The sequence below is a fragment of the Cicer arietinum genome, chromosome 2, assembly GCF_000331145.2.
Source record: "Cicer arietinum cultivar CDC Frontier isolate Library 1 chromosome 2, Cicar.CDCFrontier_v2.0, whole genome shotgun sequence".
In the NCBI taxonomy this organism is placed as follows: Eukaryota; Viridiplantae; Streptophyta; class Magnoliopsida; order Fabales; family Fabaceae; genus Cicer; species Cicer arietinum.
In genome coordinates this window covers 49735327-49748243 of record NC_021161.2, presented here as the reverse complement: position 1 = coordinate 49748243, position 12917 = coordinate 49735327, and the positions used below count along the sequence as shown (strand labels likewise).

Genomic DNA, 12917 nt, shown 5'->3' with positions numbered 1-12917 from the left:
TAAAAATGTGATTGATATTACCTGTCAATCTTACACTGTAGGACAAATAAGATGGAAGGCAATGAAAAAACGAAACCATTCTCATAACATATTAGTTAATTTTTTTACTATTAAAATTTTATTCATTATTTCTTAATTCATTAAAATTCTTCATTAACTATAATTAATAAAAATATTTGACCAAATACAAGTTATTTTATAATTCAAAATTAGCCTAATGAAATAGGAAGATATATTTGTGTTAAAATTGCCTTAACGAGTAAGACACCGTGTCCGAGTCGGTGTAATAACAAAACATAAAAACGCGAGCAAATAGCACTAGTGTATGCGGTGTGCTCTCAAAATCAAATTCAATCGAAGAAAGAATAACGATTTCTCAACTCAACTCAACTCAACCCGGGTCGACTCAGTTGTGACTTGAATCTCTTGAATGGCGAAACTTGAAGCGAAGCTAGGAATGATCGTTGACAAGGTTGGCCAATTCTTCTCCGGCAAAGACCTTCTTCCCTCCTGTGATTCCGATATCATCGCTGTATGTTTCTTCTCTCTCACTCTTTCCTGATGTTGTTAGGTTTTTTGCTATGCTCCTAATCTGATTATTCCTCACTTCAATTCAATTTCTCATCAACATCAATTCAACTATATAATAACCTTTTTCAAATATTATTCAACTATATAATAATCTTCATTTCATTAGAGCTTCTTTATATAAATAAATGTTCATTTCTTGTTTATTATTATATACACAACTTAAATCAAGTGAAGTTAAAATAAACCGATTATTTCTGATAATCATATTGAGATGCACATGTTAGTTTCATTCTATACAAACAATAGCGTATTGTTTAATTTCATGACAAGCTTATTCATAGTGATTTTGGCCTGTTTGGATCTTTCCTGTTGTTGTTAGGTTTTTTGCTATGCTCCTAATCTGATTATTCCTCACTTCAATTCAATTTCTCATCAACATCAATTCAACTATATAATAACCTTTTTCAAATATTATTCAACTATATAATAATCTTCATTTCATTAGAGCTTCTTTATATAAATAAATGTTCATTTCTTGTTTATTATTATATACACAACTTAAATCAAGTGAAGTTAAAATAAACCGATTATTTCTGATAATCATATTGAGATGCACATGTTAGTTTCATTCTATACAAACAATAGCGTATTGTTTAATTTCATGACAAGCTTATTCATAGTGATTTTGGCCTGTTTGGATTGACTTATTTGAGCACATAAACACCGGTTAGATTGTTTCGGAAAGGTTATGGAATCTACTTATGACATGTCATTAATTGTTGTCAAGTTATTTCTATAAGTTCTCTATAATAGCGTATTTCTTATAATGAAAACAATTTGATAAGTATTTATATAATAAGCGAACTTAACTTCTGATATGTTCCTTTGCTTTGTTGCTTTTTAACTTGTGTAGGGATGTGAAAGAGAAGTTGCTGAGGCTGAGAAACAATCCTCCTCTGATGACTCTATGCAAGAATCTCTCTTGCGTTTATCATGGGCTCTTGTCCACTCAAAGCAACCACAAGATGTGCAACGTGGGATAGCAATGCTTCAATGTAAGTAAACCACAATCTCTCCTTCTCATTGTCTACTTATTATCAGTATCATGTTCGATGTCTGGTGTCCTTGTCTGGGTTAGTGCTTCATAAATTATGTATTTTACTGTTTTTTTTACAAGATTTATTTTATGTTGTTATCTATGTTTTGTTCATGCAATTATGTTGATACTAAAATGACATGTTTATTGCAGCATCTTTACCTAGCACAATCGACCCACTGCAGCAAAGGGAGAAGCTTTATCTTCTCGCTGTTGGATATTATAGAAGTGGTGACTATTCAAGGAGTAGGGATCTTGTGGAGAAATGTCTAGAGGTATCCATGGTTTTCTCTCTTTGGTCTTACTGTTACTTGGCTATATCATTTTGCTTGTGAAGGTGTTTGTGTTTGTATGTTCCCTTAGCATGACACTTGATTATATTTGTGAATGCTTTAACTTAAATTTGTGTGTATAACTAGTTGCGTCTCTACCTTGCGTTATATCTTCAAAAACATCAGATCTTGAAAACAAATATGACTTCTGTAAATGCAGTTTCTGTGTATATTTTAATGTAACAGTTTGTAGAAATTAGATATGATTTTGTAAATTTTGTTGTCTGTTAGGACTTTTCTTAACCAATTCAAAATTTAGGGAATTACCTTGAACACTTACGTTGGTGGTTGACGCTGGTTCAAACTCTCTGAAAATAGCATAGCTTACCCCTAGAATCATGCACATCATTGTTTTCATTCTCATATACTCGAGTCTATGATTCAATGTTTATTTGAAATTTAGAGAAAATATTACACTATCCATAAAATTTGGCTGTTTTATAATACCCTCTCCAAATCCAACAATTACTTAGTGAGGGTGAAGTAGAACATCCAATTTTCCATTTCAACCAATACAGCATCATTCAATGTTTCATTACATTATTTTTTCTACAGATTGCACCTGACTGGAGGCAGGCAACGACACTTAAGACAGCGATTGAGGAACGAATCACAAAAGGTTCTGATCAATTACTGATGTTTCACCATGCATTTTCTGCCCCTGTTATCATGTTCAAACCAATGGGAAAAGACTTGATTTGGGCTCTAAATAACACTGACATTGTTTCCTTTCCTCCATTGTAGATGGTGTCATTGGCCTGGGCATTGCAGCAACTGCTGTTGGACTGATTGCAGGTGGAATTGCGGCAGCCGTGTCTCGTAAAAAGTGACAGAATTCTGTCTATTAAACATATGATAACAGCTGATTATGTAAGAGGCAAATTTGTATGATACATACTGTGAATTTGCTGCATCTCCCTGCTTTTAAAGGAGAGACCGAACTATGATGTGTACAAATTGTGGGAGATGATATCCAAGTACTAGATAAGAGATATGTTGTGTGTTTTCAATGTTTTAAAAAATTCTACATTTGTCTGTTTTGGTTCTCTCCATAAAATTGTCTCCATTTTTCATATAATGCAATCCTGTTGTGACCAAATATGAATTCGGTTAGCATATATGTTAAGCATACTGCACTGCCAGTAAACTTCTTGGATGGTGATGTAGGAATCGACGTATTAGTAATTGCAATTTCCAACTATGGACAATTTCATAGGTGAAATTTTTTACTCACAATTAAGATTTAAGACATTGATGTAAGGGTTGAATCTAAAATTTTATTTAACATGAAAGATCATACCTATAGGAGAAGTGGGAAATGTTACAAATTACAATAATTAGGCATATCAGATTATGTTTCATCTGTCAATACTACTACACTAGTGATGTGTGGGGGAGGCTTTTCTAGTTGTTAGGCTGTGATGTCAAATATATGTTAAGATTTTTACGAATGTCAATTTAAGAAGTGTGCAAGACTTTTTCGCCGTAGTTATATTACAATGAAAAAACATCCTCTCAAAAAAAAAAAATTCTCTCATTTTTTTTTCACAAATTTTGAATCTCAACTCTTAACCAATTTTTTCTATTTTTTTCAAATTTCAAAATCCTCCGTCCTATATTTTAAGGATCTAGATTTTCGGCGTTATTTCCTCGTAATTTTTTCAACTTCAGAGGACCTTCATCCTATTAAAACCAACTTCCTAGAAGAAAGGGGCGATTAAGCAGTGGAAACTTCCTAGCAACTGCGTCGAAGTATTTGGCCATTGTAAACCATGGTAGGAAACTATTGTTTGTGTGTCGCAATTAATTGAATAAAGCCAAAAGCCTCTATTATTGATTGTGAAGAGCACAAGGAGAATGGGACATCGGTGGAAAAGGAGAAAAATGAGTGAAATAGTAATATGGATAAGGATATTTGAAAAATGTTTAAAACTTCAATCATGACCAATCTTTTAAACTTAAATAATTACCAGGTTCAAATCTTGGAGAGAAAAGAAAAATTAATATAACAATTAATTATTAATTTTGACTGTTTTAAAAATAAAAATAAAAATAAAAATAAATAAATATATATTTTATATTAAATTAACATCAATTAAGTCACCTTTTATTCATAAAAACGAAGAGAGTCGTGAATAATTCCTCTTTACTTTTTACATGAGATTGACAATAAATTTTTTTAAAGTTTTATTTAAATTAGCTTGTTTTGAAAGTTTAATTATTATGTATGGCCAATGTAAAAAGATTTTTTCATTTTGATCTTAGAAAAAAGATAAAATCAAAAAGTGAATAGAACAGTTAAGATTTTTCCATTTGTTTTCCAAACATAACCATTGTGTTTATTTGATGAAGAAAAATAGCTTTAGTTTACAGTTTGATTGATACAGATAATAGATTTGTTAGTTTAATAAACTTTTACACTACATTCAATAGAGAATTGTGGAGATATTTTAGAGATTAATGACATAATAGTGAGATGTAATTGGTCATGCAATTATCGTAGCCTTTTGTACCTAAAGAATAATATTGACAAGATCAATAAACAAACATGCTGACATGGTTTATGCAGTACAAGAAAGACACAAATTATTCAAAAGTTAAAATCCAACTTATTCTATTAGGTAACAGAAAAATAGTAGGTTACACTTGGGCATCAATTTCTTCTTTCAGAACAAATTCCACTGCTTCATGTCGCCATGCTAAGGGGGATGGTAGAGAATCACATGATAATGGAGAAGATGGAGGAGACTTCCACTGTCTTGGATAGTCCAACCAATCAGAAAAATCGGACATCGGCAATTCAACTGGTTCTGGGTAGCATTGAGGCGAACCAGGAACCTAAAACCCGAAGAAAAAATAAGGGAAAACAGAAGATAGAACAAATGTTGGACAAATGGAACGAACAACAAAAGTATTAGATCAAATAATGGCGTTACTTCATATTGATTCTAGTAGATAATTCAAAGCTTCAATCAAAATCGAAGGAACAAACAAAAGTGCAGTTATTTATATTGTATGTGACAAAACGAAACTGAAAGTAAGAAAGGCATCAAACAACACAATACCTTTATCTGCTCAAGAATAGGTATGCCATCTGCACATATAAAATGTGGTTAGAAGATTTATCAACACTAAGTAGTAGTAAGAAGAAGAAATATGAAGGAAAAAAAAAACAGGAACAACTAAATATTTTTTGCAGAGGGGAACAACTAAATATAATTACCAAAGAGAAAGAGAATTGGAAATGTTCCAACTTTCAAATTAACTCATTTTACAAGATTTTTTTAAATAGATATACAGTTTGTCAACAATTTGTAATGCAAACTTCTATTCCATGCCCTATGCCAATACAAGAATGCTTGGAATTTTATTATCCTTCAGGAACTTACTTTCATGACAATATGTACACAATAACATCACAATACCGAAGAAGCAGATAGGTTTACAGTATATATTAATGCATCAAATACTGAATAAAAAACAAGATAGGTTTACCATCTGGAGGTAGAACAGCCTCTAGATTGAAATCTCTCATTGCAGCTTTCTGGACCTCAATGCACTTCCTGTGATTATGTGAGAACATTTCCTCCTTTATATTAATATCTTCCTTGGGTAAATTCTTTTTCTTAGATGAGGCTTCAGGTTGAATTGATTTTTTGTTTGTTATATCGTTTAGTGCCTTCCGACCTGTAATCCCAGAACCACCTTTCTTTCCATCTGTCTTTGAAATCTTTGACTTGACATTCGACAAGGCCTCTATCTCCCAAGAAAATAAAAAGGAGAATACAACACCGCAAAATTAGTTTCATAAGAGGAGTGCAGTAAATAGACTCAGTTTCCAATGAACTTATGAAGAAGAGAACGAAATATCAAAAGAACAATGAGCTTTTTAAACAATATAAAATTAGTTCTCTTGTTTAACTTCTCTGTAAATATCTATAAGCTTATAAGAAATTCTCCATAGACAAACAAAACATAAAGTTATTTTAACCTGTGTCATCAAATTTCCGCCATGGCTTTTATAGCACGACAGATTGTGTCAGTTGTCATAGGCCGCTACGTGGAATTTTTTTGGCAAACCGCCATAATCTGTCGTCTGCCATTGATAATGCTGATTTTAACTAAGAAACTTTCACAATTTAGAAGCTAATCTAAATCCCAAACTCCATAGATAATGTTACACAATGCCTACGTAGCACTAACGCTTCAAATTAAAGGCGTCCATGTCCCATAACGACACATATTGATCTACTAATGATTTCCATTTTCATAAATTATTATCGGTGTTTCGTGTTTGATGCCGGTGTCTGTGTCACATGAATGCAGAGTGAATATTTTTCTGACCAGTTAATTATTTGACATGATTACAAAATCTATTTTTCACTACTAATCAGATGATAAGGATATTGATACCCCAAAGAATCCATAAAATTGGTGTTAGAAACAACAATAACATAATGTAAGACAGACAGAAACTTACTTTTGGGGTGAAGAGGATTCAAGTTTTCATCTTTAATGATCAAGCGTCCCGGAGCAACAAATTTGGCCATTGTCTTATCTCACTTGGTTCAGATAGCAAATATTGAATACTGAAAATTTCGACACAAATTACAAAATTATATTAAATAAATAAATAAAGATTAAGATAATGAATAATCGCTTTGTTATTCAGTGACAAGATAGAAGGAACCACAAATTGTTTACAAGTAGTGATGATAAACCTAGAAGCATTATTCATATTCGAAGAATTAAATGATAAAAGTAAAGAAGAACTTGAAGCGAGTAATGATGAACAAAAGAAGAAAACCTTCATGTATAAGAAAATTACAAAACCTTGGATATGTAATGATGAAGATGCCGAAGAAGAAGAAGAAGAAGAAGAAAGAGGAAAAGTTGAGCGTTGGATTTGAATTTTTGGTTCCACCGCGCTATATCAGACTTATAATCGGAAAATCATCACTTAATAAAATACTTAAATTCCCATTTTGCCCCTTCACTTTGGTATATATATTTTTTAACATTTTGAGCATTATGTGTAAATGGTTTAAAATGTATTCATTATTATTTCAATAATTTTTTTGTATCTAAATTAAGTTTTTGAATCTGAGTAATTTTGATACAAATTAAAGAATTTACCTATGAGATCCAATTTGGTACTATTTGAAAGGGTATCTATGTAATTTGAGGTAATTGCGGTGTGGATTGTATAGAAGAAAGAAGAAGAATTGCATAAGCATAAGCATAAACGAAAGAGAAGAAGAAATCAATAGAATGTTGAGAAATTTGTGTGCATCACTCGAATCTTCTAGAAAGATCTTAACTTCATCTCCTTCCAAATGGTGGCGACAAACTTCTCCTTATTCTACCGCCACCTCCGATCACGACACCCCTCCGAAGCTTCTGGTGGTTCAGCCCCGTCTCCGCTCCGAAAAGCTATTACAAGCCAAACTCAACGAAGCACTCTGTCTCGCCAATTCACTCGAAGACCAACGGGACGGTTATTTCCACACCGATTTCTTTGATAAACCTTTACCCCCTCATGTCCTTGTTCAGAACCCTTCCCTTAAAGGCCATAAACCTCGTGCAGGTTCAGTTTCTTCGTTAAACACTTTTTTTTTTTTTGCAATCTATTTTCTCTATTTGATTTTTTTTTTCTTTCTGTTTTTCAGATACGTATTTTGGACCTGGAACTGTTGATACTATCAAGTGTCATCTTAATGCTGCTGAATCAAAGGCAAGAACAAGAGAAAATTATTATAAATTAGAAAGAAAAAAAATTGCTTTGTTACTTTTTCATTTGATTTTTTATTTAGGGTATGTTTGGATTAGTTTATTTGAGCTTATCTACTGTGAGATAAGCACTTGGGGAGCTGATGAAAAAAGCTTATGTCATAAGTTGTTTTAATATGAAAACAGTTTGATTTTTCTTTTGTTATAGAAATAGTTTATACATAAGCACTTCTATGATAAATATTTATGTTATATATAAGTGTTTAATTAAGTTGTTTATCAAAATAGAAGCTTAGGTAGATTTTGATTTTTGTATGTGTGTGTGACAGGGTGAAGTGGATGCTGTTTTTGTTAATGCTATACTGTCTGGTATTCAGCTACGAAATATGGAAGTAAGTTCTTCTTCGGTAACTATTTTATTTATTTAGGCTTGGTAAATTGTGTAATTTTGACAATGATGTCTTGTTATTGCTAGAGGGCTTGGAAAAAACCTGTGGTGGACCGTGTTGGTCTTATAATAGAGATTTTCAATGCTCATGCATTCACCAAGGAAGCCAAGCTGCAGGTGTGTTATGTTTTGTGGTTTCATTGAGCTGTTTTTATGGTTGATGCATCATGCTATTGTCTCTTGAATCAAATGGGATTGGATTGATTTGAATCTCATGTTGCACTGTAACTGAGAGTTATACTTTGCCATCTGTGTAGGCTGAACTTGCAGCTCTGTCATACAAGAAGTCAAGACTTGTTCGTGTTCTTGGCCCAGGTGGTCGCTACACATTTGGTGCTTCGGGAGAAGCTGAAGTTGTTAGTGCACGAGGGTTGTTTTTTACTTTTATTTCATTCCCCTAATTTTTTAACTTTAATGCCATTTTTGAAGTGGAAGAATCCCATTTCCCCCTAATTTTCTAACTTCGGGAGAATCCCATTTTTTAAATGCTAATTGCTCAATGGGTTAAACTTGCAATATAGGAAATTTGAACTCTGATGGGATTCTATTACTGTTTTGCTTGGGTAAATTGTTTAGATTGCCAAATATTGCTTAACATAACAATTTAGTTTTCAGTTTACATTGTTGTTATGAAGTTCAGATGTGGTTGAAAACTGAATACAATTTCTCTCACTTTTTTTCCTTCGCTCTTTCTCTTGATCACATATTTATGGAACAACGTAATTCTGTGAATCTATGTATGCTCTAGCTAATCTATAGCGCCAGTAACTAGGAAACGGTTGATTAGAATAGCAGCATCTTACCTTAATACTTGCTAAATATCAGGAGAGGAAGTGGTGGCCAAGGTTTTATGAGCGGTGCAGGAGAAACTGAACTTCAGCTTCAGCGGCGAAGGTATAACCGTCATACTAAATTTTCAAGATACATACATGCATTTGTCGTCAAGCAATCTAATTGTTCTTTTTCTTGGCATGGCTTAGCTTATGGTTTCGTCATAAACTTGTGTTATTTTTAAACCTAGTTTGTTTATTGTAACCGTGTTTGTTGCAACTATAATATTTGAAAGGTGAGAATCTTACAAAAAATTGTATGTTTTAGGCCATGAAACCTAAGTTTGCTCTGGATTAAGGTTTGATCCCACAGAACACTGGTCATGACTGATTCTCATTAGATATAATGAACAAAAGCATGTATGTTAACGAGTTTTGTGGTGGTTTCAAACGTCGATGCATGCAACCTTATCACAGATTAACCTGTTCTTTGCATTTATAATTTAGTTTTGCTGGATATTTTGTCTTGTCTATGCTGTAAGAACTACTTGTTAATATGCAGTTACAGCATTTTTTGTCATCACCTCTTATTACATAATTTGGTCACTGAATTGTAAAACTCCCTTAGAGTCTTAGAAAGGAGAAGTTATCTACTAACACAAATTGATGAGGTTCGCCGTACCCGTGCTGTGCAACGTGCTGGTCGGAAGAGACATGGGGGCTCATCTGGACAACGCTTAGCCACTGTTGCCATTGTTGGGTATACAAATGCTGTAAGTTTCTAAGCATATATGTTTGCTATTTATTATAATAAGACAGCATCACTGATATATTCCTTTCTTTGTTTTTTCTAGGGAAAATCTACGTTAGTTAGTAATCTAACAGACAGCGATCTGTATAGCGATTGTCGGTAAAACCACCTTTACTCGTACGCGTTTACATCCTCAAATTCTAATATGTTTACTTTATAATGTCAACTTTTTGCGGTGTTACATGTATTGCAGACTGTTTGCGACAGTTGATCCTAGATTAAGAAGTGCTGTTCTTCCTTCGGGGTAATGTGACTCGTAACTCAAAATGTTCTAATCTCTGTTTTGGTGCTCTCTTTTTTCGAACACTGGTTGATAGCATTGGTTATACATATATATGCTAAACTTTTTTTTTTTTGTTATTTATTTATAGGAGGAAAGTGCTTTTTAGTGACACGGTAGGATTTATATCCGATTTGCCTGTACAGGTAATGACAAAGACATAAGCAAATTGCCACGTCATCTTGTTTTCTAATGTTTATTGATCTTGTCGATATTATTCTTCAAAAATGACACAGTTGACCTTTTCTCTTTTGATTTTTGAAGTTGGTGGAAGCATTTCACGCAACTTTAGAAGAAGTGATAGAAGCAGACCTGCTTGTGGTATGATTTTGCATCTCCTCTCATTCTAATCCTCACACCAGTTCCAAAAACTCATAAATTAATCTCTTTCCATTCTAATTCTTACACCAGTTCCAAAAGCTCATAAATCTATGACAAATCTATCTTTTTTGTAGCATGTTGTAGATTCTACTGCTCCCAATCTTGACGAGCATCGCACAACGGTGTTGCAAGTTCTTCAACAAATAGGTGTGTCACAAGAGAAGCTTCAGAATATGATTGAAGTTTGGAATAAGGTAAAACAATTCATCTTCCCATCTATGAAAAATGCAATAAAAACAATTGCCTATATATTTGATATGTCCACTCAATCTCTAAAAATGTTCAGATTGATGCTGAAGAAGAGTGCATGGATGCCGATGAATATATCGACGAAGATGAAGAGGCTGATGAAACTAGTCTTGATAGAGAGGAGGATTTGAATACCGACAGTGAGACATTAGAAGAAACCGAAAAAGTCTCTGAGCAGTCACTGTGCGACTCTGAGGTCGTGGAAGGAAAAGAAGACTATTCTGATGGTTGGTTGTACGAGGAGGACACTATCGTTAACGAAGGTGATTTTTGTTTGCCTTCATCTGTGGCTAACCAACAAAACGATGGCACAATAGGACCGTCCGGTCCACATGTGAAAACATCTGCCATCACAGGAGTTGGTTTGCAAGAGTTGTTAGAACTAATAGATACGAAACTAAGTAGCCAAGATGAGAAATTGAAGGGTGCAAAGGTGGATGAAAGAAATTTGTTTGATAGAAAATGGAGGCCCTCACGTGATTCTAGCATTGCAGTAGAAAATTAGCTTGTTTTGTGTGCTTTGTTCCCTTTCTTTTTATATTACAATTTACACTACATCTTTAGCTAATTACACAGTTAGTGGAGACATTACGGTACACCTATTTACAAAAGGTGCACAAGTACACTATATGTTATATAGTTATTAGATTGGCATAATTATTTTATTATTTGATGTTGACGAGTCTATCCAATATCCTGTATAATTGCCTAGACAATTTTTTGCATAATGGGGGTCAATCCATATTAGACGAATTTTGTTGTTCTTGATATATTTGTTTCTTCTTATATTAGGATGTAACAGAGTAACATTTATTTTGTGCAAGCTCAAGCCAATTCTATAGTGGCAATTGGCATTAACAAATTAATATAAATATGTAGTACAATAAGCAAACTAATCATCATTAAATTGTGTTTAATAATCGTTCATATACCTTGTATTTTGTGTCTTACTCAAAACAAAACAAAACTTGTTGGACGTTAAAAAAATACAAAAAGTTCCATTGCCGGGAATCGAACCCGGGTCTCCTGGGTGAAAGCCAGATATCCTAACCGCTGGACGACAATGGATTTCGATGCTAACTATCTGCAATACATATATTTTACTGTATTATTTCAATGTCTAAAGTAAATTAATCATAAATCTAAGAATAAAACTTAGGTAAGTACAAATATTTTTTTATTCATTCAACCTTAAAAATATTTAAAATTCATCATTTTTTATTGAACACGCCATAGCTGAGATTCATTTTTTTTTTCTTCTAAGAATATATAGATCTAGATAATGTATAGTTGCAAAAATTTATTGTATGCAAATTTTGAATCATTTGATCAAATGATCTACGTTACAAATATACATATTATTATATAATTTGTTCAATTCCAATCTAAAGTGACTTTGGTAAATATACATTAAAATTTCATATTGATGATATTTGTGAATGATTTCTATTTGCGGTTTTCTTTTTTTATTTCGAAATGATAATAAAATTGTGTCTCTTCTCCAATCATGTGTAAAGGTCTTTGGGAACATCCTTTTCAAAGAAGTCCTAAATGGATTTTTTGGAGAGAATTTTGTTAAATTAAATGTTGATGGAGTTCTTATGGCAATCCTAATCGTTTTGATATTGGTGGTTTGATTAAAACAATTTTAGAGTTTGGACTTTTTATTTCTCCGATTTTTATGGTATAAGTACTAATATTTATGTAAATTTTCAAGTCATTTGGACACAATTCAAAGCTAATTTGAGATTACGACTTCAAAAATATTTATTTATGAAGTTGGTTTTCAAATTGCTTTAAAGATGATTGAAGGGGTATTAAAATGTATCCATATGTTTCTATTTTTCGACCACCTTAGATCTTATGAATGATTACCACTGAAACATTTTCTTTCATCATATTTTGAGCTAAGATTTTTTACAGAGGAATATTTGTATAGTTAATATATATGTTAGAGAGATGAAATGTTAGTTTCAACAATTAAACCTTGAAATTCTTGTGACGATTGATATGTAAAGCAACGGACTAGCTTGAATCATGATTTATTTATTTATTTGACAACATTTTATTCTCTTTTTTCGGTGAGATTGTATAGAATATAATTATTGGTATTAAAACCTATAAATTTTAATATTTATGTTTTTAAATTTGGATAAAAGGTGTATTGGTAAATTTATACAGAAACGTGGTATTAATGATTCTTTTTTACAATTTCTTTGATAATTTAAGCTTCTTTTATTCACTTTTTTTATAACAACTTTTAATGTAGATGTATAATGAAAGAGGGAA

The 12917-nt window shown here is 32.5% G+C and overlaps 3 protein-coding genes and 1 non-coding gene across 5 annotated transcripts; 2 read left to right on the top strand and 2 right to left on the bottom strand.

The window, feature by feature from the left end:
- The first annotated feature begins 266 nt into the window (after positions 1–266).
- Positions 267–3058, top strand: LOC101509799 (mitochondrial fission 1 protein A-like). Its single transcript, XM_004491203.4, has 5 exons — positions 267–532; positions 1445–1586; positions 1781–1902; positions 2515–2578; positions 2704–3058. The coding sequence occupies exons 1-5, from the start codon at positions 431–433 to the stop codon at positions 2787–2789; spliced, it is 516 nt and encodes a 171-aa protein (XP_004491260.1). The 5' UTR covers positions 267–430; the 3' UTR covers positions 2790–3058.
- Positions 3059–4431: 1373 nt separating this feature from the next.
- On the bottom strand, positions 4432–6929 carry LOC101509249 (protein PATRONUS 2). Of its 2 annotated transcripts, none has more exons than XM_004491200.4 (5): positions 6793–6929; positions 6440–6548; positions 5455–5715; positions 5025–5053; positions 4432–4797 (listed from the first exon to the last, which is right to left on the bottom strand). In XM_004491200.4, the coding sequence occupies exons 2-5, from the start codon at positions 6507–6509 to the stop codon at positions 4600–4602; spliced, it is 558 nt and encodes a 185-aa protein (XP_004491257.1). In that variant the 5' UTR covers positions 6510–6548; positions 6793–6929; the 3' UTR covers positions 4432–4599. The 2 variants fall into 2 exon arrangements, with proteins under 2 accessions (XP_004491257.1, XP_004491258.1); XM_004491201.4 differs by having other exon boundaries at positions 6767–6903.
- A 214-nt stretch (positions 6930–7143) lies between these two features.
- LOC101508933 (GTP-binding protein At3g49725, chloroplastic) lies at positions 7144–11398 on the top strand. Its single transcript, XM_004491199.4, has 13 exons — positions 7144–7546; positions 7629–7693; positions 8019–8081; positions 8165–8254; positions 8395–8507; positions 8963–9031; positions 9536–9680; positions 9762–9817; positions 9912–9962; positions 10090–10144; positions 10263–10319; positions 10454–10573; positions 10666–11398. Exons 1-13 carry the CDS (start codon positions 7231–7233, stop codon positions 11131–11133), a joined length of 1668 nt encoding a protein of 555 aa, XP_004491256.1. The 5' UTR covers positions 7144–7230; the 3' UTR covers positions 11134–11398.
- Positions 11399–11624: 226 nt separating this feature from the next.
- On the bottom strand, positions 11625–11696 carry TRNAE-UUC (transfer RNA glutamic acid (anticodon UUC)). The gene has a single exon. It is a non-coding gene; the product is annotated as a tRNA-Glu (tRNA).
- Positions 11697–12917: the final 1221 nt, after the last annotated feature.

Excerpts from the sequence above, each read along its gene's own strand:
- LOC101508933 (XM_004491199.4), top strand. The coding sequence starts at position 7,231 with ATGTTGAGAAATTTGTGTGCATCACTCGAATCTTCTAGAAAGATCTTA. Across the intron at positions 7,694-8,018 it reads TTAATGCTGCTGAATCAAAG|GGTGAAGTGGATGCTGTTTT; the intron begins GCAAGAACAAGA and ends TGTGTGTGACAG. Across the intron at positions 8,082-8,164 it reads TTCAGCTACGAAATATGGAA|AGGGCTTGGAAAAAACCTGT; the intron begins GTAAGTTCTTCT and ends TGTTATTGCTAG.
- LOC101509249 (XM_004491200.4), bottom strand. The coding sequence starts at position 6,509 with ATGGCCAAATTTGTTGCTCCGGGACGCTTGATCATTAAAGATGAAAAC. Across the intron at positions 5,716-6,439 it reads GAATCCTCTTCACCCCAAAA|AGGCCTTGTCGAATGTCAAG; the intron begins GTAAGTTTCTGT and ends CTTGGGAGATAG. Across the intron at positions 4,798-5,024 it reads CTATTCTTGAGCAGATAAAG|GTTCCTGGTTCGCCTCAATG; the intron begins GTATTGTGTTGT and ends TTCGGGTTTTAG.
- LOC101509799 (XM_004491203.4), top strand. The coding sequence starts at position 431 with ATGGCGAAACTTGAAGCGAAGCTAGGAATGATCGTTGACAAGGTTGGC. Across the intron at positions 1,587-1,780 it reads TGGGATAGCAATGCTTCAAT|CATCTTTACCTAGCACAATC; the intron begins GTAAGTAAACCA and ends TGTTTATTGCAG. Across the intron at positions 1,903-2,514 it reads TTGTGGAGAAATGTCTAGAG|ATTGCACCTGACTGGAGGCA; the intron begins GTATCCATGGTT and ends TTTTTTCTACAG.